Raw genomic sequence first — 26,947 nt, 5'->3', positions numbered from 1 at the left:
AGACACGGGAGAATTAAAAACATTATAATCCCAAGGGCGAAGTAGAAGAAAGCAGATTCCTCTGGTGGAAGTTGGAAAAGGAGAATGATTGTTGTGATAGTAAGGATGAGGATAAGGATCAGAACTAGATTAAACTTTTTTAGAATCTTTTGGATGTATGAAACAAGAAGGAAAGTATAGGAATGGTGAGAATAATGGAACGGAAGAGTTTAATTTATAATGGAAATATCAGACAGAGTAATCGAGGCAGATCACTATATTTAATTATAGAAATCTTACTTTCCTTATTCGTCAAAGAATCAGATCTTATAGATTTCCAAGATTTTCTTTAAATCCCTTGAATTCCGGAATTCAAACATGACTACGTCAAAAGTTAAATCTCTATCTCAATCTTTGGTGACAGCTTCACTCGTACGCTTCACATAATCGAATAGTTTTATCTATATTAGTCAATAATGATAAAACTCTATTTATCAACTCATATTCGTCATGAAAACATTTTTATTGTTAGCCATGACCCTCTCACTCAAATTTCGGGACGAAATTTCTTTAACGGTTAGGTACTGTGATGACCCGAAAATTTTTGACCAAATTTAAACTTAAAACTTATATGATCTCGACATGATAAGCAAAGTCTGTAAAGTTGAATCTCAAAATTTTTGAACTGTTTCGTATATTCAATTGACCCTCGACCATTCTCGACGATTCACGAACCACTATTTGTAAATAGATACATAAATATATGAATATATATAATAACAATTTGAAATATAATTTGAAATATTATATGTTGTTGTTATTAAAGCTAAGTATATAAAATAAAATAAAAATATGATATTATGATAATTAATATCTATGTATATAAATAAAATATATTAAATATATATTTTGCGATTTTGAATTTATTTCGTAAACGATGGTAACGCTTAATTGTTATTAAATGAATAGTAAATGAGTTAAGAAGGAACTTATGTGATTTAAATATAAACAGTGATCCAAAAATGAGTTTTATAAATTATAAGCTTATTAATAATACATTTAGAAGTTATTTGATAAATTTTAAAACTTTTTATATTTCACTTGGGGTTGGGAGTGAGTAATTAATGTAATATTTATTTAATGGTTAATGACCAAATTTTATACCATAATGACCGAAGTAAATAAAGATACTTAATTTAAAATCTTGGTATTTTTCTGAGAACTTTTTTCCACCACTAATTAAACAACGGACCACGATATAATAGTCCGTGTAAACTGTCGGTATAAGAAAACAAATAAGACTGTGGCTAACTATTTATGATCACGTTTTGTTTGCCTATTAATAAACTATTATTATTATTATTAATGATTGAGTTGAATTTAAGTGATACATTATGCATACTGATAATTCACCTAACAAACTTTGTTTTGTGTTTCTTTTCTACCAAATACACGAATCCACCATATCATATTATAATATGATATACTGTGCTAATTGATTTAATAGTTTACTGTTTACATGCTTTTCATCCCCACTATACCATATAAATTATATAAATATAGATAGTCTCCTTTTGTTTCCTATCAAACTAAGCTACCACCACCAAAGAGACTCACCCCAAATTTCTCTATTATATGTCTTTCATGAATTCGATGGCCATCACAACCAAACCCATAACCACCGCCCTACAACATCAAACCCATAACAACAACCTCCACCGGAACACCACCTCACTTAACCACCCTTCTAACCACCACCATAGACAATCATCAAACAACAATCACCAACACATCGTTAGATATAAATACTACTACTCGTTGTCTTATAGGAGTTTCGGTTTACTGCTGCAGAACATCTTCATGTTCTATTTATCGCTGCTGCGTATGCTTTTTAACCGATCATGACAACCTGCAACTAATTCATTTTCCTGTTTTGTTGTTCCAATCGAAACCACAACCCCAACATCAAGACCAATATCACCACCATCCTAACTTTCAAACCATAATCACAACCTCACCTCTAGTGACCACCGATGGTTACCACCACTTTAATCCACAACCGAACACCACCAAGAAACCACCATAAAACCGCCACTCCCATCATGGTTTGTTGTTATCGTGATATTCACTGCTACTTTATATTTTTTTTCTCTCATCGTGTTTCTATTACAGCTACCATATGATTACCTGTTAGTGCATACTGCTACTACGTTTGCCTTTTCTTTTAAACAGTAAACAGAAGTGAAGGTTGGGGAGATTACGCGCTTCGTGTAATTAAATGTTGATTACTGTCTTGCTTCTATTGCTATTACGCTTGTTTTCTTCTGGGTTATGTTCCTGTGTTCATTTATGTTTAAAACAATAAAGAGATGATACGTGAGAATGATGATGGCGATAAAAGAAGATGAGAAGAGTAGTTGTGTAAGGCTGTTGTAAAGCATTAGCTTCTTTTATTGTTATATACACCGAATACTTTGAATTAGGTAATGGAATAATTGGTGGTGGTTCTAACTAATAAAGTTTATAGACTATTATAATGGGTTATCTTCAATTCATGTGGACTGTAAAACTTTAGGTATCGGCTGCTATAATTGTGTTTTCTACTTCGGGTTCCACTAATAAAAAAAGGGGGGCGATATTATTACTTTTCTATGATGATACGTAGATATAGTCAAAGTGGTTGAGAAGGTAATGAAATCATGGTGGTAATAAGGTTATGGTTCGGTGAGATAATACGAGTAGTGATGATATAATTAAGACTATGATTATCATTAAGACCATGATTATGAAAGTGATTAGGATTATGATGATAAGTTTGATGATTAAGTTGTTGGATATGATAATGATGATAAAGTGTGATCGTTGCTGTGTTCATGTCGAAACCAAGACCGAAAGTCGTAACCCTTTTATTTTTTGATACTACTTGGGCCAAATGAGGATTTTAAATGGATTGCAATAAGATGGGCTTCTTTTATTTATGGTTGGGCTACTAATGTCTAGTTTCTTTCTTGGGCCGTAAAAGATTTAGTTGTTGGGCCATGATTCAGTTTACTTGATTGGGCTTTTTGGATTAAAAACCGAAAACGGTGTATATACATCTAGGTCGTGACATTAATTAGAAAACTCGGAAATGGATTGATGGTTAGGAGTGTTTTGATTTGGCGAGAGGTCGCTAGTTCGAGTCCTGGCAGAGGCAATTTCATTTTTTTTTGAGATTATACTCTTAAGGTAGTTTTTTATTAATATTAGTGTTACTATCATTTTTATTATTATCATTATTATTATTATTATTATTATTATTATTATTATTATTATTATTATTATTATTATTATTATTATTATTATTATTATTATTATTATTATTATTATTATTATTATTATTATTATTATTATTATTATTATATCACTTTTATAAAAATTATCATTTTTATTATTATTATTATTATTAGTATTATTATCTCTACTTTAGTACTATTATAATTATTGATCTTACAAACAAAAGAGATTTACATACAAAAAGTATATTACATACTATATTTTTGTTAACTAAAATAATAACTAGATTACAGCTAATGAATAAATATATCTTAAAATATTAATATTAATAAGTTACAATTTATTAATATATAATAAAATATATATATATATATGAAGCATATAATTTATATCATTAATAATTATATGTGAATTTGTCTGATTACAAAAATAGGTGTTAATATATATAATCATTATAGGTTCGTCATATGTCGTCATATGTATTTTTACTACAAAATACAATAAGTGAGTTCCTTTGATCCCCTTTTACTCTTTACATTTTTGGGACTGAGAATACATGCGCAACTTTTATAACTGTTTTACAAAATAGACACAAGTAATTAAAATGACATTATATGGTTGAATGATCGAAATCGAATATGCCCCCTTTTTATATAGTCTGGTAATCTAAGAATTAGGGAACAGACACCCTAATGGACGCTAACTCTAAAGATAGATCTATCGGGCCCAACAAGCCCCATCCAAAGTACCGGATGCTTTAGTAATTCGAAATTTATATCATGTCCGAAGGAGGATCCCGGAATGATGGGGATAATCTTATATGCATATTGTGAATGTCGGTTACCAGGTGTTCAATCCATATGAATGATATTTTTGTCTCTATGCATGGGATGTATGTTTACGAGAAATGGAAATATGAAATCTTGTGGTCTATTAAAATTATGAAATGATTATTTATGTTAAACTAATGAACTCACCAACCTTTTGGTTGACACTTGAAAGCATGTTTATTCTCAGGTATGAAAGAAGTCTTCCGCTGTGCAATTGCTCATTTTAAAGATATTACTTGGAGTCATTCATGACATATTTCAAAAGACGTTGCATTCGAGTCGTTGAGTTCATCAAGATTATTATTAAGTCAATTATAGTTAGATATATTATAAAATGGTATGCACGCCGTCAACTTTCGATGTAATGAAAGATTGTCTTTTCAAAAACGAATGCAATGTTTGTAAAATGTATCATATAGAGGTCAAGTACCTCGCGATGTAATCAACTATTGTGAATCGTTTATAATCGATATGGACTTCGTCCGGATGGATTAGGACGGGTTTTCACACCAGGAGCTGCAACGATAGCTCGTGCTCCTTACAGACTCGCACCCAGCGAAATGAAGGAATTACAAAGCCAATTACAAGAACTTTTTGAGCGTGGTTTCATTCGACAAAGTACATCACCGTGGGGAGCTCCGGTGTTGTTTGTCAAAAAGAAGGATGGTACATTCAGGTTATGTATCGACTACCGAGAGTTGAACAAACTTACCATCAAGAACCGTTATCCACTACCGAGAATCGACGACTTATTTGATCAACTACAAGGTTCGTCGGTTTATTCGAAGATTGATTTACGTTCCGTTATCATCAAATCCGGGTGAAGGAGGATGATATTCTGAAGACTGCTTTTAGAACTCGTTACGGTCATTATGAGTTTATGGTTATGTCGTTTGGATTGACTAACGCACCAGCTGTGTTCATGGACCTCATGAACCGAGTGTGTGGACCATATCTTGACAAGTTTGTCATTGTTTTCATTGATGACATACTTATTTACTCAAAGAATGATCAAGAGCACATAGAACATTTGAGAAAAGTGTAAGAATTGTTGAGGAAGGAAAAATTGTACTCTAAATTTTCAAAGTGTGCATTTTGGTAGAAAGAAGTTCAATTCCTCGGTCTATAGTGAGCAAAGAAGGTATTCAAGTTGATCCGGCAAAGATTGAAACCGTTGAGAAGTGGGAAACACCGAAAACTCCTACGCAGATACGCCAATTTTTAGGATTGGCTGGTTACTACAGAAGATTCATCTAAGATTTTTCCAAAATAACAAAACCCTTGACTGCATTAACGCATAAAGGGAAGAAATTTGAATGGAAGGATGAGCAAGAGAAAGCGTTTCAATTGTTGAAGAAAAAGCTAACTACAGCACCTATATTGTCATTGCCTGAAGGGAATGATGATTTTGTGATTTATTGTGACGCTTCGAAGCAAGGTCTCGGTTGTGTATTAATGCAACGAAAGAAGGTAATTGCTTATGCGTCTAGACAATTGAAGATTCGTGACCAGAATTATACGACTCACGATTTCGAATTGGGCGTTGTTGTTTTTGCATTAAAGATATGGAGGCACTATCTATATTGGGTCAAATGTACCAAATATACCGACCACAAAAGTCTCCAACATATATTTGATCAAAAACAACTGAATATGAGGCAACGTAGGTGGATTGAGCTGTTAAATGATTACGACTTTGAGATTCGTTACCCCCAGGGAAAGGCAAATGTGGTAGCCGATGCCTTGAGTAGAAAGGACAGGGAACCTATTCGAGTAAAAGCTATGAATATAATTATTCATACTAACCTTACTACTCGAATAAAGGAGGCGCAACAAGGAGTTTTGAAAGAAGGGAATTTGAAGAATGAAATACCCAAAGGATCGGAGAAACATCTTAATATTTAGGAAGACGGAACCCGGTATAAGGATGAAAGAATTTGGGTACCAAAGTTTAGAGAGGTGAGAGAAATGGTACTTAGGGAAGCACATAAAACCAGATATTCAATACATCCTGGAGCTGGAAAGATGTATCAAAATCTCAAGAAACATTTTTGGTGGCCGGGTATGAAAGCTGGTATCGCTACATACGTGGGGGAATGTTTGACTTGTTCTAAAGTCAAACCTAAACATCATAAACCATCAGGTCTACTTCAACAACCAAAAATCCCGGAATGGAAATGGAAAAACATTACCATGGATTTCATTACTAAATTGCCAAAGACTGCAAGTGATTATGATACAATTTGGGTAATAGTCGATCATCTTACCAAGTCATCACACTTTCTACCAATAAGGGAAGATGATAAAATGGAGAAGTTGACACGACTATACTTGAAATAAGTCATCTCCAGACATGGAATACCAGTCTCTATTATCTCTAATAGGGATGGTAGATTTGTTTAAAGATTTTAGCAGACGTTACAATAAGCATTGGGAACTCGTCTAGACATGAGTACTGCCTATCATCCACAAACTGATGGGAAAAGTGAAAGGACGATACAAACGCTTGAAGACATGCTACGAGCATGTGTTATTGATTTTGGAAATGGTTGGGATCGACATCTACCGTTAGCAGAATTTTCCTACAACAACAGTTACCACTCGAGTATTGAGGTGGCACCGTTTGAGGCACTTTATGGTAGAAAGTGCAGGTCTCCGATTTGTTGGAGTGAAGTGGGAGATAGACAAATTACGGGTCCAGAGATCATCCAAGAAACTACCGAGAAAATCATTCAAATTCAACAACGATTAAAAACCGCCCATAGTCGACAAAAGAGCTACGCAGACAGTAAAAGAAAAGATATAGAATTTGAAATTGGCAACATGTTCATGCTTAAAGTATCACCTTGGAAAGGCGTTGTTCGTTTTGGAAAACGGGGAAAACTAAACCCGATATACATTGGTCCATTCAAGATTATTGATCGTGTCGGACCGGTAGCTTATCAACTTGAATTATCGCAACAATTAGCCGTCGTACATAATACCTTTCACGAGGTTAAAGGACTTAAGCAAAACAAGATACCAATCGTTAAAGTTCGATTCATGTAGAAGATCAACGAAAAACTACAATTCGTTGAAGAACCCGTCGAGGTAATGGATCGTGAGGTTAAAAGACTTAAGCAAAACAAGATACCAATCGTTAAAGTTCAATTGAATGCTCGTAGACGACCCGAGTTCACCTGGGAACATGAAGATTAGATGAAGCAGAAATACCCGCACTTATTTCCAGAAGATACGCCAACATCTCCTACTGCCTGAAATTTCGGGACGAAATTTTTTCAACGGGTAGGTACTGTAGTGACCCGAAATTTTCCATGATTATATATTGTATGATATCTATATTTACATGATTAAATTTTTGCAACATGTTAAGCAATCAAACTTGTTAAGACTTGATTAATTGAAACGGATTTTGTGTTAGCATTTGACCACCCAGTTTGTCCGATGATTCACGAACATTATAACTTGTATATGACATGATATTATATATATGAACATATGTATATGTTTAACATGATGAAATGATAATTAAGTATCTCATTATGTATATTAACAATGAACTTTATACATAAAACAAGACTACTAACTTAAGAAATTCAAAACGATATCTATACGTAACGATTATCGTTGTAATAATGTCTTAATATTTATATATCATATTAAGATATATTAGTACATCATGTTATAATGATAATGTAACAATTTAACATCTCATTAGATATAATAACAATGGGATTAATTACAATTAACGAAATCGTTAACTCAAAGGATCCGAAACAACACGTACATGTAACGACTAACGATGACTTAACGACTCTGTTAAAATGTATATACATGTAGCGTATTAAGATGTATCAATACACTTTTGAAAGACTTCAAGACACATATCAAAGTATTTCTATTTAACAAAAATGCTTACACTTACATTCCCATTCGTTTTCATCAACAATTCTACCCGTATTCATTCAAGTATTGTACTCGTATTATACCCAGCTTCTAGATGTATATACTATTGGTGTATACACATAAAAATCTGCTCCTTAGCAGACTTAAATGATTAAGAAACATGTGGGAACCAAACATTTAACATCTAGTATGACTAATGAGCTAGAAACAAACTTAAGGATCTTTTTTTTTCTTTATAACAAGTAATCCCGTTTTTATGATTTCACCTCATTTACCCATTCCATTTTCTCATACTTACCCTCCAAATTCTCTCTCAAAATACTTCTAACATCATACTTGATCATCTCCAAGCATTTTCACCATCTTTTAGCTTCAATTACAAGCTTTAATCATCATAAAAACAACTATTCAAGAACACTTCAAGAAATCTTTCAAACTTACTAGATTACTTCCAAGCTTTCAAATCCATTCCAAGTAATCATCCAAGATCAAGAAACTTTTGTTAATCTCAGTAGGTTTTCATTCTAAATCAAAGGTAAGAATCATATTCAATCTTTGGTTCAATTTCTATAAACGTAACTATCTTAATTCAAGTAGTAATCTTACTTGAACTTGTTCTCGTGTCATGATTCTACTTCAAGAACTTCCAAGCCATCAAAGATCCTTTGAAGTTCAAGTTATTTTCTCATCATTTCCAGTAGGTTTACCTACTATACTTGAGGTAGTAATGATGTTCATAACATCATTCGATTCATATATATATATATATATATATATATATATATATATATATATATATATATATATATATATATACATATATATATATATATATATATATATATATATATATATATATATATATATATATATATATATATATATATATATATATATATATATATATATATATATATATATATATATAACTATCTTATTCGAAGATTTAAACTTGTAATCACTAGAACATAGTTTAGTTGATTCTAAACTTGTTCGCAAACAAAGTTAGTCATTCTAAATTAACTTTTAAAATAGACAAAACACATGTTTTATATCTATATGATATGCTAACATAATGATTTAAAACTTGGAACCGCAAATAACACCGTAAAACTGAACATACGCCGTCGTAGTTAAACCGGGGGCTGTTTTGGGTTGGATAATTAAAAACTATGATAATATTTGATTTAAAAGTTGTTCTTATGGGAAAATGATATTTCTTATGAACATGAAACTATATCCAAAAATCATGGTTAAACTCAAAGTGGAAGCATATTTTTAAAAAATGGTCATCAAGATGTCGTTCTTTCGACGGAAATGACTACCTCTTTCAAAAATGGCTTGTAACATATATATCTAACAATAAACCTATACTTTTTCTGTTTAGATTATTAATATTCGGTTCGATACGAAACCATAGCAATTTGATTCACTAAAAACGGATTTGTAACGAAGAAATGGTGGGTAAAACAAAATTGGGAAAAATTACTAGTTTTAGCTATGAAAATTTTTATAACAAATCTATACTAACCATATGCTAACTAACTTATACTATATTCTATATATATATATATATATATATATATATATATATATATATATACCTTGATAGACCATAGACACGTATACAATATTTTGACATATCATATTGACATCATCTATATATATTATTTTGGAATAACCTTAAGACACTATATGCGGTAATGCTCGAGTTAGCATATAATGGGTCGAGGTTGATTCTAAAATAATATATATACCTTGAGTTGTGATCGAGTCTGAGACATGTTTACACTGGGTTGTGGATTGATTCGAGATAATATGCATATGTTAATTTATTTATGTACTACTAACTGTGGACTACTAATTGTGGACTACTAACGTTGGACTGCTAACTTAACAACTTAAATCGTCAACACGTAATAAAAAAATGTTGTGAATATATTTCGATCATACTTTGATATATATGTATATATTTGTTATAGGTTCTTGAATCGACCTGTGGCCAAGTCTAATTCTCGACGAATTGATAATCTGTGAAAGTGAGTTATAGTCCCACTTTTAAAATCTAATATTTTTGGGATGAGAATACATGTAGTTTTATAAATGTTTTACAAAATAGACACAAGTACGCGAAACTACATTCTATGGTTTGATTATTAAACCGAATATCGCCTCCTCAAGTCTGGTAACCTAAGAATTAGGGAAATGGCCCCTAATTGACGCGAATCCTAAAGATAGATCTATTGGGCCTAACAACCCCCATTCAGGTTATAGATGGCTTTAGTACTTCGATTAAATGGTGATTGCGATTGCCAGTATATGGCATACTTGCGAGTATGCGGGGGATATTCTATATGCATTAAAGTTAATGTCGGTTACCAGGTGTTCATCATACGAATGATTTGTATACACTTACGAGTGTATGATTAATTATTAAATAAAATCTTGTGGTCTATTATTACAATTTGATATATATAGGTTAAACCTATAACTCACCAACATTTTTTGTTGACGTTTTTAAGCATGTTTATTCTCAGGTGATTTTTAAGAGCTTCCGCTGTTGCATGCTAATTAAGGACAAGATTTGGAGTCAGCATGCTTGTATAATATTGTTTAAAATATGCATTTGAGAACTTATTTTGTTGTAACATATTATTATGGTATACCATTATGTAATGGTCGTGTGTAAGTGTGATATTTTAGATTATCATTACTTGATAATCTAGGTTATGTCCTTTAAACCTTTGTCGATAAAATAAAGGTTATGATTTGTTTAAAAAATCGAATGCAGTCTTTGAAAAACATCTCATATATAGGTTAAAACCTCGCAACGAAACCAATTAATATGGAACGTTTATAATCGATATGAATGAGACATTTCACTCAACAGCTCCGCCCTCCTTTCTTTTTTCACCATGCAGTTTTGAGGACGGCTCTCTCCTACTTTTGTGCATTATTTATTTGTACACATAGCATAAACAACTTGTACCTTAATTTATTATTTAATTTTATGAGGTATGTGATGGGGAGGAAGTGTGTCATGATTGGTGGTGGTGTGTGATGGGGAGGAAGTGAAAAATAAATGGAGAGAGAAAGCTAATGTGGCCTGATGTGGCGGTGTGTTTTGGGGAGGAAGTGCTTTATGGTTGGGAGTGGTCTAATAAGGATCTATTCATATGACGATGAAAAATGGGATTGCAAGATCTGCTATCTTGTTTTTGTGTCGAAAAAATAAGGTATGAGAAGTTGGAGGAAAGTTGTACAATTTAGGTACTTTGAAGGCAAATGAAGGTATGATTCCTGGCAATTAAACCTTTTAACGACCATAAAACAGAGCACACAAAAACTAAAAAAGTTGTATGCAATTTGATTAATTGCTTCTGTAGCTTCACATTCTAAACTATAATGTGAGTTTTCTGGAAACTCTTTAAGACATTTTATCAAACATATAGGCTGCAAACCGACCTTAATTCTTACACTAAATAGATTATACAAGGAATTTACTTACAGATACGGATACTTAACCTATTGACACAAGTGATTAGGTTTTAGGATTCTTATGTAACTTATTCTTCCAAAGAAACAATTTGGTCACCAATGTGACCTATGTATTTTTAAATTTTTAGCAACGGCAGGGGCATGACACCAAGCTCTAATGTTTCACACGTTTTCCAATCTCTGTTTTGTAGTTCTTTAAGCATGCGTTGTAGCTCACCAGACCTATTAAGCCTCTGAATCATATTATACCCTCCAATGTGTCTTCCTCCAACAAATAGCTGTGGCAAACTATACCTCTCTGATCCATAGATATATTTTAATTGATCCTTGTATAATGGATCCATTAATACATTCCTAATATCTACAAGATAGGCATCATGATCGGATATGATCCTTAGGACGTACAAAGAGTTAGGGTGGGTTTGTTTGCCTCTTAATGGAATGGTTCAACAATGAATGCTGAACCATTCAGCATTCAGTGCGTTTGTTTCTGACATCTGAATGACATATGGTGCTGAATGGTTCAGAATTAAGCTCTGAACCATTCAGAGATGAAACACTTTATTAACCATTAAGAGCCTAAATTATCTACAATATTCTCCTCAAATCATATCATGATCACTTAACTAACAAGTATATATTGAATTTGTTATTCATGTCACACGTTAATAGGTTAGTTTTAGTCAGTTTATATTGTTCTAACTAAATGATTATCAAACAGCTTATTTCCATTTAGAGCAAACCTTATTCAGAGGCTCTGGACAATTCAGATTTTGAATCATTCAACACTAACTCATTCAGTTTTATCAAACGCACCCTTAATTTCTTCTTTATCTTGATCTGAGTATGCACCTTTTTTTGCATTATAAAACGAAATGGTCAGAACTAGATGAAAAGCCTCTGGGATCAGTGAATGGAAGTAGATGATCATCCTGGTATTTCTGTTGTAGTTACAATGCTTCTTCAAGCTTAGTTACAACTTGATTCATATGAGGACGTTTTATTGGATTAGTATCCAAGCATTCCATTATAAGATGCTCACATGCTCGTAAACATCTCGTATAAATATATCTTGTAACATATTGAGGCGTGAAGCTGGGAAGGCGTCCTCTCCCGAGATCCGGAAGTGCCAAAATAACTAGATTATCCCTGGCTGGCCTCTCACATAACACTTCCAAAAATACAACTGTTGGTGCATTATAGTCCCCGAGTTCATTATGTTCATGTTGAAATGCTTTAAAGTTTAACTTTCACTGTTGGAATGCAAATGCACGGTTGCATGTATGCAACTGTACGGATAGACAGGCAACCACACGATTGCAAGGTGCAACCGCACGGTTGCACGTGCTGTGTGTATATAATGGATATTACGGGTTCATTGTTAGGGTTACGAATCCTAACCTATCATACACGTCAAAACTGATACCCTGGTGTTCTAGCATTCATCTAAGTCGATCTTTAACATACAAAAGTCATTTTCTTCATTAAGATCAAAGGTTGTTAGAGTATTTTGGTATAAAACCCAATAACGAGATTTTCCGCACTTGTTATTGAATTTAAGATCGTTTAATCCTATTTACACGATCCTACAAGTGGTATCAGAGCTTGTGTGATTGATTAAACGTTCGGTTTTTGTCAAAATTGTTTTAGAAATTGTGCTTTTACTGTTTTTGTCAAAAACCCACTTAAAATCATAATTTTTACGTGTTGATTCGTGTTTTTGCTAAGTAAAAGTGTTAATCTGGTCAATAATTATATTTTGGACGTAAAACAATCAGTGATTTTGTTCCAGATTGAGTGCTAGATCAACCCAAATCGTAAACCCTAGTTTCTGTGCAGTTTTCTGCCCAGATTTGACCAAGCATTCAACCGTACAGTTACACGCTACAACTGTACGAATACATCAACTGGATACCACAACCGCACGGATACATCTCTGCATCCGTGTAATTTTCATCCGTTTAAACTCCAACCGTGTAACACAACAACTATACGGATACATCATGTACCCGTCCGGTTATACATTGCAACCGTATAATATCATCCGGTTACACACTGCAACCGTGTAACCTGTATCCGTGTTAAATCTTGCACCCGGGTAGTGCAACCGTGTTAATTTCTGCATCCATGTCGTGCAACCATACGGTTTCAATGTCAAATGTTTATGAAACTTCAGAAATGTAGTCAGCTCTTGTCGGGTCTTCTTCGTCGGGTCTTCATCACTTACTTAAGACAGAAAATGAGATTGGTAGTTCTTATCGAGTACCTAGGCTTGATTCATTGGATGACTTTGCAGAATGGAAACCTAGGTTTTTGATCTCATTGAATGGAATAGACTCTAGTTCATATAATTTCTTGAAGGCTGAATATACATTTCCAACTAAGGATCATGGGGAAGCTAAGACTCTAATGGAACTCACTGCAGCTGAACGAGAAGATTACAATCTTGAATGCAAAGCATACAGTCATCTTACTCAGGCTCTTTCTAAGGAGATATTCCATCAGTTTGAGATGCATCTGACCATATACGCCTTATAGAATGCTCTGGAGAGTGGAATGAGGGGACTGCTGAGTAAAGAAAAATAAAGGGTAAGGTTCTGAAGAAAGAATGGAAGAATTTTGCCGTTCAGCCTGATGAATCTTTAAAAGATGCTGTTACTACGTATCGTCACTTATTGACGGAGCTTAAACGTGTTGATATTGTGTTCCCTAATAAGAAGTTGGTACAGTGTTTTCGTGAGGGTCCACCGATAAAGTGGGATCCCATTATTCTTGAGATTGAGAAGTCCTTTGCTATTCTGGATAATTCGTTTAGTGCTTTTGTTACTAAACTACAGGCGAAAGAGCTCAAGTTTCAGGAGAGAATAAAGAGGTTGGAGACAGTTTAGAATCTTGTGACTTATAAAGCTCCGAAAATTGGTACAGCTGATAAGAAACACGCCCCACCTCAAACAGTTTTTACTTCAAGTACTCAGAAAATAACGTCAAGTTATGTCACTCCTGCACCGCAAAGTGTTCTGTATCAGACAACTTCAAGGAAGGATGCAAGCACCGAAGTCTTGAGAACTGAGAATATTTGCTTGCGTACGATTCAAGGGGTTGTGGAGGATATGGCGTTGGTCTCTATGGTGGTGAATTCTTACAATGATCTATTACATGGAAGAATCGGGAACAGTCATTTGGAATAGGAGGACTATGATCAGATAGATGAAAATAAGATGGAGAAAATGGATATTCTCTGGGCTATGGGAAGTGTAATTCGCAGGGCAAAGAGGTATATTGAAAAGTCTGGTGAGAAGAACTTGGGTGTGAGCAAGAATATCAAGCTTGGCTTCGACATGAATAAAGTTAGGTGTCACAATTATCATGAGTTGGGTCACTTTAAGAGAAACTGTACTAAGCCGAAGCAACCATGCTTTCATAATCCATTCCATAATCATAAACGAGAATCGAAAAATACTGTCAACGTTCCAATTGTGGATGAGTCTTCAAAGGCCTTAGTAGTTACCTTTAATGATGAGTTATATGACTGGTCTCTTGATGTAACTGATGCTTTTGACCGTTATGCGAATGTTGTGAGGGTTCAAATTTCTGAGGAAGAGGTTGAAAAGGGAAAAAGTTGAGAGAGAAAAGATGGGCTGTGTTGGTAGAGATAAGAAATGCAAGTGCCTGAGGTGCAGAATGGAAGATAGGATTGACAGAGCATGGTACCGGGCGAATTACTTGCATCGAGGGTATGTAAACAAGAGGGTGCAAGAGAAGTTTAAGTGGGCCATTCACAATGATGGGGACATTTGGACAGAAAGTGAGTCATCCTCTTCAGATGACGACTCAAAGAAATCTTGTGTGTATGTTGGTCAATCTTCTATGTGCAACTCAGCAACTGTTAGGACGAAGACATTGAATGAGAAAAGGTTGGTCAACTTTGATCTTGGTTCGGATAGCTCAAGTTCATAATCAGAATCGGAATCCGAATCAGATTCTGGTGAAGTTAAAGAGAAGGCTCCACGTCTCTATGCGTTTATGGCAGACTCTTCAAATAACTCTAAGGTAACACCTGAAACTAATACTGTCTGTGATAATTATGTTAGATTAGATTTACAACTAAATGAACTTAGGGAGTCAGTAAAGACGTGTACTAGATGTGTGATTTTAGAGGATCAAGTTAAAAGGCTATCTGACATTCGCCTAAACTGTAATAACTGTACTACCTTAGAACAGGAAATTGATGTGCTTAAAAAGGGTAATCATGTTCTTAAGAAGCAGTATGAGGACAATGTGTTCTTGAAATTGAGGGATAAAGAGTTTAGGGAAATCATTAAAACATTAGACGACCAGGTGACAGATTTGAAGTCAAATGTGCTATTAAATACTCAGACCATTATGAGATAGATCACTGAGATAGATGAGCTTAAGAGAGATAAAGAATCCCTTAGTATTAGTTATGAGACAGAAAGAGATAAGGCTTATATCTATAAGAGGTCTACTTTTGTTCTTGATTATTGTCAAAACGTAGGAGGAAAAGAAACTAGTGGTGATTATAAGCAGTGTCCTCCACCTTTTGAGCATGATTATAGCTTTTCACCACCTGAGAAATAGTTCGGTGAGGACTATGTTCCAATTCAACCAACTGAGACCGAATAAGAAAAGGGTAAAGGGGTAGGTACATCAGAGATTCCTAAAGTAGGGATAAATAATACCAAGAAGATAGATAAACCTAACCCTAAACCTGTTAAGATATTGAAAAACCCAGCTAATCAGAGACCGATCAGGATTAGGAACTGATCTCCAATTAAATTTGTAAAAGGTCCTAATTTTGAGGAGGAGGACTTCTTGAAACTAGCTTGTAACTCACCATTGAAGTACGTTCCTCCACCTAAATGGTCTCTAGTTAGAACTCCTGAGAGATCTCCTGTAAGCAGGAGGTCTCCTCCCAGACCTCAGAGACTTAGATCTCCACCTGCTTATAGACCTAGATTTGATTCCTATGTTAGAGATGAAAATATTGAGACTACGCGTTCTTGTTTATATTGCGGGTTGAGAGGCCATAGGGCTATACATTGTTCCAAACATTTCATAGCACCCATGAGGAGGATTGAGCTGAGTCCCCCTAAAAGTTTTCAAAAGTTTAGATCAGCTTCTCCTCCTATGACTCATATGTCATCTATACCTAACTCTCAAAGGTCTGATAAACATGTGCGTCAAGAAAATTCTTCCAAGACTGATAATGGTAAAAGGGTTATACAAGATAATGTTTATTTTAGAACCTTTACATAAAAATAAAATGTGGGTGACCAAGGAGGGGTTTTATGGGGCTAGTGGTTCGGGTACCGCTTGTAAGGAAAATGAAAAGGTTATCATCGTTAACGGGAAACCTATTGCCGAAAAGGCATGGGTATCCCCCTCAAACTAATCATTTTTCTTTTATTTATGCAGGTTGCCTACAGTCTAAACAAAAATACTTGGATTGTTGATAGTGGGGCGTCCTGGCACATGACAGGAAACATGTCTCTACTTCATGATGTTAAATCTATTAAAGGTGGACCAGTTTCTTTTGCGGGTGATCAAGGAGGTTTTATAACTGCTTAAGGGATGATTTCAAACTCCTCGGTCAGATAAATATTTTGTACCTAAAATATACTTAATACATATATTATAATTATATTAATAGTTTATATACTATATATCAAACATATTAACATTATTTATATAATTACTTATATATAACAAACTAATGATTTGTTTTAATATAATACCAACCATATATATATATATATATATATATATATATATATATATATATATATATATATATATATATACTAATATAACTAAATATATAGGTATTATACATTCAAAATATATATACAACATAAATATATATAACATATAATTTAAGATATAATATAAGTATTTATTTTTAATGGAATTTAGTATAAATTCTATATAACTAAAAATATATATAAATAATACATACTAATAAAGGAAATTATGTGATTCCATTAAATGCATTAATAAATATACAAATGATATGGGTTCGTGAATTCGAGGCCAACCCTACACTTGATAAATGACGTCATATGTATTTTTACTACAAAATACAGTATGGTGAGTTTCATTTGCTCCCTTTTTAAATGCTTTTACAATATATATTTTTGGGACTGAGAATACATGCGCTGTTTTATATCTGTTTTACGAAATAGACACATGTACTTAAAACTACATTCTATGGTTGGATTATTAAACCGAATATCGCCCCTTCAAGTCTGGTAACCAAAGAATTAGGGAATTGGCCCCTAATTGACGCGAATCCTAAAGGTAGATCTATCGGGCCCAACGAGCCCTATCCAAGGTATGGATGCTTTAGTACTTCGAGGTATTATTTAGTATATTAGCTGCGCGCTGTATACTGGGGATATTCTATATGCATCTTGTTAAGGTCGGTTACCAGGTGTTCAATCCATATGAATGATTTTTATCTCTATGCCGTGCGAAATGCCTGATATGAGAATACATTTATTAGAAATGAAAAATGAAAATCTTGTGGTCTATTAAAAATGATGAAATGAATATTGATGATAAACTAATGAACTCACCAACCTTTTGGTTGACACTTGAAAGCATGTTTATTCTCAGGTATGAAAGAAATCCTCCGCTGTGCATTTGCTCATTTTAGAGATATTACTTGGAGTCATTCATGACATATTTCAAAAGACTTTGCATTTGAGTCGTTGAGTTCATCAAGATTATTACTAAGTCAATTATAGTAGGATATATTATGAAATGGTATGCATACTGTCAACTTTCGATGAAAAGAAAGTTTGTCTTTTAACAACGAATGCAATGTTTGTAAAATGTATCATATAGAGGTCAAATACCTCACGATGTAACCAAATGTAATGTATTCATCCTTATGGATTAGGACGGGTTATGAAAATTACTCCAGAGAATACACAGGAGAAAGTCAATCCAACTCTATACAGGGCTATTATTGGTTCCTTGATGTATCTGATGGCATCTTGCCCAGATATCATGTTCGCAACTTGTTTGTGCGCTCGTTATCAAGCACAACCAAACGTGAATAATATGTTAGCAGCGAAGAAGATCATGCGTTATCTAAAGGGAACTCCAAGTTTGGGCTTATGGTATCCGAGAAAGGATGAGTTTAATCTAATGGCATACAATGATTCTGACTACGGGGGTTGTAAAGAGATTTCAAATCGACCTCTGGTGGTTGTCAGTTTCTAGATAGCAGGTTGGTAAGTTGGCAGTGTAAGAAACAAACGGCAGTCGCACAATCAACGTGTGAGGATGAATATATTGCTGCTGTAAGTTGTACGTCTCAGGTTGTCTGGATTCAACAACAACTTCAGGATTACGATTGATCTAGATAGCTGGGGACATCTTCTGGAGGGTATTCTGACCTAGAATTCCATCACCCCCAAATAAATCATAGCATTCCATCATTATTAGCTTTCCGCTCAAGCATGAGGTTTATAGCGACTGATAACTTTGTTCTTACAGAGTATGCAATAAAATTGAGACAAACAAAGCCTTCTGAATCTAAAGGTATAAGTTTAAGGTAGAAGCTCATGGCTGACAGGGTTGCTAGAAACATCGTGAGATGCTTCCTGTTCAATTATATCGAAAGTAGATCGAGGTAATAGCGGAAAACTTCAATATATTGTGCTCAATTGACTACCTAATAAATTTGTGCTATCTCAAGTGATGACTGAGTTTAAGATTATTTACCTAAGTGTGTAAGTGATTTTTCAAAAAGTCTGGAAGAAAAGTCTAATAAGTTTATTGATATTCAAAGACTGAAAGTGTAAGTACTTGAAAATCTAAAATGGAACAAAAAGTTTTGATTGAATGAATTTAACGATGTTAAAACTGCAAAATATAGTTTAGTTCTCATCCTAAGAAAAATGTTGATTAATTCATCTTCTCACTAAAATATGACGTTATGCTATGTTAGCTGTATAGTTTGTTCATGATAGTTTAATCTGTTTTTGTATTTGTAAGTTGAATACCAAGGTTAGTAGTTTTACTATGTCATCCTTGTGATATTCACTATGCGGTTAGTTCATTGATTTAATTCATCATAATGTATTTGCTTGCATTTATTTTTCATAGTTTGCATTATAAAATGAAAAAGACAAAAAGATATAGTGTGTTTTTAATATTTTTGCATGTTTCATACTGTATATTATTGCATATCATTTGGTGGTTACATCATAAACTCCGTACGTGTAGAACAGGGGGAGTAGGCAAGTGTATAGATCTGAAAAATGGAAAAGTTATTTAAGTCGGGTATTTGGTTATTTGACTTAGTTTGAGAGGGATCTAGTGAAAGTTGATAAAATTGAGACTTTATGGATTAGTTTGGGAAAACGAGTAGTTAAATGTTAATGTGCTTGTTTAGATGGGATGAGTTTGTCGAGAAATGAAAGTTAGTAAAACGGGATGAACAGATAAATCTTATTTTGTGAGTTTGCAACCGGACAGTTACACTATGCAACCACACGATTACATCATGAAACCGCCTGGATACATGAAATTAAAGGGTTTTTGGACTTAATGTACAACCGTACGGGTACACCATGCACCCGCACGGTTACATAACTTTTGTACAGTTACAGAATTGCAACCGCACGGTTGCAAAATGGGTATGAATACCCAAATTCAGAACCGTGTAACCCTTGTGCTCTCAAAATTATCTAAGTGCTAAATTCATCAAAAATCACAAATTGCTAGAAGGAGTTTTTGATCTCGTTTTTCATATTCTACTCGTGTTTCTGATCAATTTCATCTATAACAAATATCTATTCATCCATTAAATCTCTAGTTTTGATTTGTTTTTAGTTTTCATGAACTATAGATCAATACAGGGATTAGTGATGTGTTTTAATTGATGTTGTTGATTAGAACTACATAATTGGAGGTATTAGGTACTGTTACAATGTTTTGTTCGATGATCAACACTTGTTTTGTTGGATTTGGGTTTTGAAAACCCTAACAGTCCGAATGAATGCAACCGGACGATTGCACACTGCAACCGCACGGTTGTGCACACAACCGGGTACTGTTTTGTGCAATCGCAAAGGTTGTGAAGTAGATTCAAATTCTTTATCGGTGATGGTACATCCATGTGTAATAGGCCTGCACCCGTACGGTTAGACTTGCAACCGGGTTTAACTTCCTTGTAACCGTACGGGTACACATCAAAAACCCTAATTTTGATTTTGTGACTAATAATTTTTGTGTTTGCGATATTGTGCTTATTAATTTAAAATTTAGCTATGTCTGGGACTCCGGTTTCTAATGTTCCTACTGCTAAGGCTACCAGCTCTGGTTCTGGTCAGCCACGTGCTGAGAAGAGGTCTAAACCTTGAAGGGTTACTAAGTCTCGATCTAAGAAGGCTGCTGAGCATAATAATGAGTTACAGGTGGGACCTAACAACAACATGATTGCTAATTTGAACAAGATTGATTATTTAGCTGATTATTATAGGATCATGGAGTTTCTTGAGAGATCTCGTATCCACACAGCTATCTCTCTTGATGTGCCATCTTATGTTTCTCATCAGCGAGAATTTTGGAAGAACGCTACTTTATCTAAGACGATGGATGGTGAACGTCGAGTTGATGTTCTAAACAGTGTTTTTCAGGGTAAGCCCATTGTCGTTACCGAAGGGAATATTAGGAGGTTATTAAGTTTTTGTGAAGCAGCGGACATGAAAACTAGACTGAATTTAGGACTAGTCAAAGGCTGTTTTCAGAGATGCAAGTACTCTGGTGATTTGACAAAGTCAAAAGTGCTGAAGTTAGGTTTCTGTCCTACTTTTAAATACTTGGCTCATGTTATTGTCCATTGTTTGAGCTCAAGGAGAGAGGTCCACGATGAATTGAATTTCGTAATGCAGTCTATGATGGTAGCATTGATTCTGAATCTTCCATTTAACTTCTCTGAGGTTATATTCGATTACATAATCGAGAACAGCAAGTTCAAGTCTGATCCTTATCTGCTTTATCCACGATTTCTCCAGCTCGTTATCAATTCTGAGCATACTGAGCTTGTCAAGGAGGATAAAGACCTTATCAAGCTGAATGTGATGACAAATGAATTGGTGAGACATATGATTTATTACAAGGGTAAAGTGGCTCCACCAAACCGCCCACTATTTGGTCATTTGAAAAAGGTTGACTACGTAGCTCGTAATCCAAAAATGTAGAGGAATGAGGATAGTGATTCTGACAAGGAAGACATTGTTCCTGATCTTACTGAGACTGATGATGAAGAGGAGGTTGTAGAAGTTTTTTCTCATTCTGGTCGTACTACCGATGACTTGGATAATTATAGTTTGAAGGATGAGGTGACAGAAGGTGGTGAGTTATTGATGTCCTTAAAGCGAAAGGAGGTTGCTGAAGATGAACCTTTGAGAAAGCCGAAGAGGAAGAGAGGTCATGTGAGATGAGTTGTTGATCCTTCGGGTAGTGCTTCTGCTACTCCCAAAGCAACACAACAAACTCAGGCTCCTCCAGTGCAATCTACTCAGACAACCCAACAAGCTCCACCACCACCAGCCGTTTCTACTCAGGCAGGCAATTCGTTGACTCTTGCAATTACTGATCCTGCTTTTTTAACTCTTCAGGCTACTGTGCTTACTTTATTGAATAAAGTAGATGAAATTACAAAGAAGAATAAGGAGAAGAAGAAAGAGGTGAATGAGTTATAAGCCAAAGTTGACTCCTTGAACTCTGAGATAGAAAAATCAAAGAAGGAGGCAGATGAACTTAGAAAGTAGGCAAAGGAGCAAGCTAAGAGGATCAGAAGATTGGATCGACGTGATCGGAAATTTAAAGGAAAATTAGAAGATGATCTTCAAGATGGAACAATTCGTTTGAAAATGGAGCATATTAATGATCATCTTATATCTACCGAAAGTGAATTTTCTTCAGACTCTTCATCTGAGGGGATTGCGAACGTAAGTTAGATACAGGAGGTACATTTTCCTAAACCTCTGTCTGTTGATATTTATAAGTTAACTTATTTCTTGGATAATCAAGGTACAGTGATTGGCTCGCGGAACTATGATGTGGAGGAGGGGAGATTGTACATACAATGATAGATGAAGAGATAGCAAAAATGTTCGGTATAGAGGTTGACCAGTTGATTGCTGCGGAGAAAGCTCCGAATATTGCTGGTACACGTGAGAATAGACATACTGGTGATGATAGTGCTAAAGAAGTCATCGTTGAAGATGCTTCTGATGATGAGAATGTTGGTGATAGTGTTGATAAGGATGACTCGCTAGAGTTTGCTGATCTATTCAACAACAAAATGCTGACTTTTTGAATCATAAAGTAGATGAGAAGCGAACTGCTGAAGAAGGTGAGTCTCCAGGTGTTAACAAGGATGGTGAGAATATTGATAATGTAAACAAACAGAAAAACCAAGAATGGAAGGAGTATCAGAAGTCCTGTACCAAGGCATGGTTTAAGAAAGCACCTTTGGAACCAAAGTATAAGCTGTTTTATGATCGAACAGGTAAGGTTACAGGTAGAAAGATTCTGTGCTGGGCGTATTTAAAAGATTTGAATTGTTTTGCTGTACGAAGGGAGAATGAAGTTGATTATTTTAAACATGTTGTTGATCTGAAAACACTTCCATATTTTGAGATGATGGAACTTGCAAGATTACTATTGCTCTATCATGAGTCTGATGGATGGGGTCAGTGGATGTAGTTCAAGATTAAGAAAGAATTCAAGTATGGCTGGTTTGTGTTAGAGCCGCAGTTTCTGAAGGTCTCTTATCGTATTAATAAATATACAGGAAACAGGGTTCGAGTGGTTAAGTATAAGCGTGCCAGGAGAATGAAGTATGCACCAGTTTGTAGAATGTCACAGAATTTTGAAGATCATTTTCGATGGTGGTATTATGATGGGCGAACTGAAGAAGCTGTTATTTTGCTGTATAATCCTAAGGGAAGCTTAGACCAGATTAGGATTATTGATCCGAGGTGGATCCGAAATATGTGCAAAGAAGACATTAAGGTGTTGCGAAGACACTCAATCATTCATGAGTTTCCAAATACGGAGCAGGCGATTCAGTTCGATCGTGCTGTTCGTACATGCTATGCATATGATATTCATGCTTAAATGTTAATCTTATGAATTTGAACTTGTGAACTATGGACTTTAACATTTTATTTTTTCATTTTATTTCGATTTGGTTGTAATAGCATGGTATGAATGTATTAATTTTCTGTTATTGAATGTGTTTGAATGCTTGAATATTTGTCTTTTGCAGGTGAAAGTATATTTTGTTATTTGAGATAATTAACTGGGTCCTAAGGGAAGTTTGTTGGTGCATTATAGTCCCCGAATTCATTATGTTCATGTTGAAATGCTTTAAAGTTTAACTTTCACTGTTGGAATGCAATTGCACGGTTGCATGTATGTAACCGTACAACGGATAGAAAGGCAACCGCACGGTTGCAAGGTGCAACCACACGGTTGCACGTGCTGTGTGTATATAATGGATATTACGGGTTCATTGTTAGGGTTACGAATCCTAACCTATCATACACATCTAAACCGATACCCTGGTGCTCTAGCATTCATCTAAGTCGATCTTTAACATACAAAAGTCGTTTTCTTCATTAAGATCAAAGGTTGTTAGAGTATTTTGGTATAAAACCCAATAACGAGATTTTTCGCACTCGTTATTGAATCTAAGATCCTTTAATCCTATTTACACGATCCTACAACAACTCCATAAGCATAAACGTCTGCTTTGCGGCTTAGTTTGTAATTGGCTTCATAACATTCGGGAGCTAAATAACCTGTTGTACCTATAAGAATTACAATCCAATTAATTTCATCTAATAGTTGAATAAAGTTCTTAATCAGCTATGATTATTCAAATATTGGTCAACTACTTCATACATTTTGATGTTTGCAATAGCTTGTATATGATTGGTGATTTGTTTTGTAGTGGATGGGCCAGCAACACGAGTCCTTGACAAATCGAAGTCTGATATCTTAGGAACTAAATTTTGATCCAAGAGAATGTTGTACGTCTTGAGATCACTATGAATGATGACGTAATCTGTACGAGAATGAAGGTAATCAAGACCTTTTGCCACTCTTATGCAGATATTAAGGCGCTGCTCTACGGTCAAGCGTGCAATAGAATTTTTGTGCTTACAGATATAATCATATAGGGAGCCATTTGGCATCAATTCATATAAGAGAATCTTCTCATTCAGTTCGTTGCAGAATCCCACCAGAGATATGATGTTTACATGATTGCGAGCTGAAACTAACTCGATCTCTTTTTCAAATGCTAGAATTCCTTCCTTGGCCTCCTTGCTCATACGCTTCACTACAACCGCTACATTTTAATATTTACGGAAGATGTTGCCACTGTAGACTTTCCCAAATGCTGCTTTTCCTAAGTAACTAGTAAAGTCGTTTGTGAAATGTCCCGTTCATATCGATTATAAACGTTTCATATTAATTGATTTCGTTGCGAGGTTTTGACATCTATATGAGACGTTTTTCAAAGAATGCATTCGATTTTTAAAATAACCATAACCTTTGTTTTATCGATAAAGATTTAAAAACATTCCAAAGATTATCAAATAATGATAATCTAAAATATAGCGTTTTCACATGACCATTACATAATGGTTTACAATAATATTACACAACAACTTAAGTCTTCGAATGCAATTTTTAAACAATATTATACAAGCATGCAAACTCCAATCCTGTCTTTATTTAGCATGCAACAGCGGAAGCTCTTAATAATCACCTGAGAATAAACATGATTTAAACGTCAACAAAAAATGTTGGTGAGTTATAGGTTTAACCTATATATTTATCAAATTGTATTAATAGACCACAAGATTTCATCTTTTAATAACATGCAACCTGCATAAAAATCATTCGTATGGTGAACACCTGGTAACCGACATTAACAAGATGCATATAGAATATCCCCATCATTCCGGGACATCCTTCGGATATGACAATTTCGAAGTACTAAAGCATCCGCAACAATGGATGGGGCTTGTTGGGCCCATTAGATCTATCTTTAGGATTCGCGTCAATTAGGGGCTAGTTCCCTAATTCTTAGATTAACAGACTAAAAGGGGCATATTCGGTTTCGATCCATTCAACCATATAATGTAGTTTAACATACTTGTGTCTATTTTGTAAAACATTTATAAAACTGTATGTATTCTCATCCCAAAAATATTAGATTTTAAAAGTGGGACTATAACTCACTTTCACAGATTATCAATTCGTCGAGAATTATACTTGGCCACGGGTTGATTCACGAACCTATGACAAATATATATATATATATATATATATCAAATTATGATCGAAATATGATTATACCATATTTTATTACATTTTAACGATTTAAGTTTGTTAAGTTGATAGTCCAACGTTTGTAGTCCACAAATAATTGTCCACAGTTAGTAGTACAGAAATAAATCAATATATATTATCTAGAATCAATCCACGACCCAGTGCATACAAGTCTCAGAATCGATCACAACTCAAAGTATATATATCATTTTGGAATCAACCTCAACCCAGTATAGCTAATTCGATCATTACCGCATATAGAGTGTCTTTGGTTGTTCCAAATAATATATATAGATGACGTCGATATGATATGTCAAAACATTGTATACGTGTCTATGGTCTATCAAGAAATGTATAATACAATATAAGTTAGTAAAGTTATGGTTAGTATAGATTTGTTACTACTTTCACGTAGCTACAACAAGCAAAAATATCCAATTTTGTTTTACCCATAACTTCTTCGTTTTAAATGCGTTTTGAGTGAATCCAATTATTATGGTTTCATAATGAACTGAGATTTATGAAACTAAACAGAAAAACTATAATTTTATAGTTAGAAATACAAGTTACAAGTCGTTTTTGTAAAAGGTAGTCATTTCAGTCGAAAGAACGACGTCTTGATGACCATTTTGAAAAACATACTTCCACTTTGAGTTTAACCATGATTTTTGGATATATTTTCATGTTCATAAGAAAAATCATTTTCCCAGAAGGACAACTTTTAAATCAAAGTTTATCATAGTTTTTAATTATCTAACCCAAAACAGCCCCCGATTTCACTACGACGGCGTATGTCCGATTTTATTGTGTTCTTCGTGTTTCCAGGTTTTAAATCATTAAGTTAGCATATCATATAGATATAGAACATGTGTTTAGTTGATTTTAAAAGTTATGTTAGAAGGATTAACTTTGTTTGCGAACAAGTTTAGAATTAACCAAACTATGTTCTAGTGATTACAAGTTTAAATCTTCGAATAAGATAGTTATATATATATATATATGAATCGAATGATGTTATGAACACCATTACTACCTCAAGTATAGTAGGTAAACCTACTGGAAGTGACAAG

General features: G+C 34.3%; 1 protein-coding gene across 1 annotated transcript; it reads right to left on the bottom strand.

The window, feature by feature from the left end:
- Positions 1 to 24,400: 24,400 nt before the first annotated feature.
- Positions 24,401 to 24,871, bottom strand: LOC139901758 (putative receptor-like protein kinase At5g39000). The gene has a single exon (XM_071884436.1). It carries the CDS (start codon positions 24,869 to 24,871, stop codon positions 24,401 to 24,403), a length of 471 nt encoding a protein of 156 aa, XP_071740537.1.
- Positions 24,872 to 26,947: the final 2,076 nt, after the last annotated feature.

This window comes from Rutidosis leptorrhynchoides, chromosome 3 (assembly GCF_046630445.1).
Source record: "Rutidosis leptorrhynchoides isolate AG116_Rl617_1_P2 chromosome 3, CSIRO_AGI_Rlap_v1, whole genome shotgun sequence".
Lineage (NCBI taxonomy): Eukaryota > Viridiplantae > Streptophyta > Magnoliopsida > Asterales > Asteraceae > Rutidosis > Rutidosis leptorrhynchoides.
This window is presented reverse-complemented; position numbering and strand designations above follow the sequence as displayed.

Bases quoted from the DNA above. Each gene is read 5' to 3' on its own strand.
- LOC139901758 (XM_071884436.1), bottom strand. From the start codon at position 24,871: ATGAGCAAGGAGGCCAAGGAAGGAATTCTAGCATTTGAAAAAGAGATC.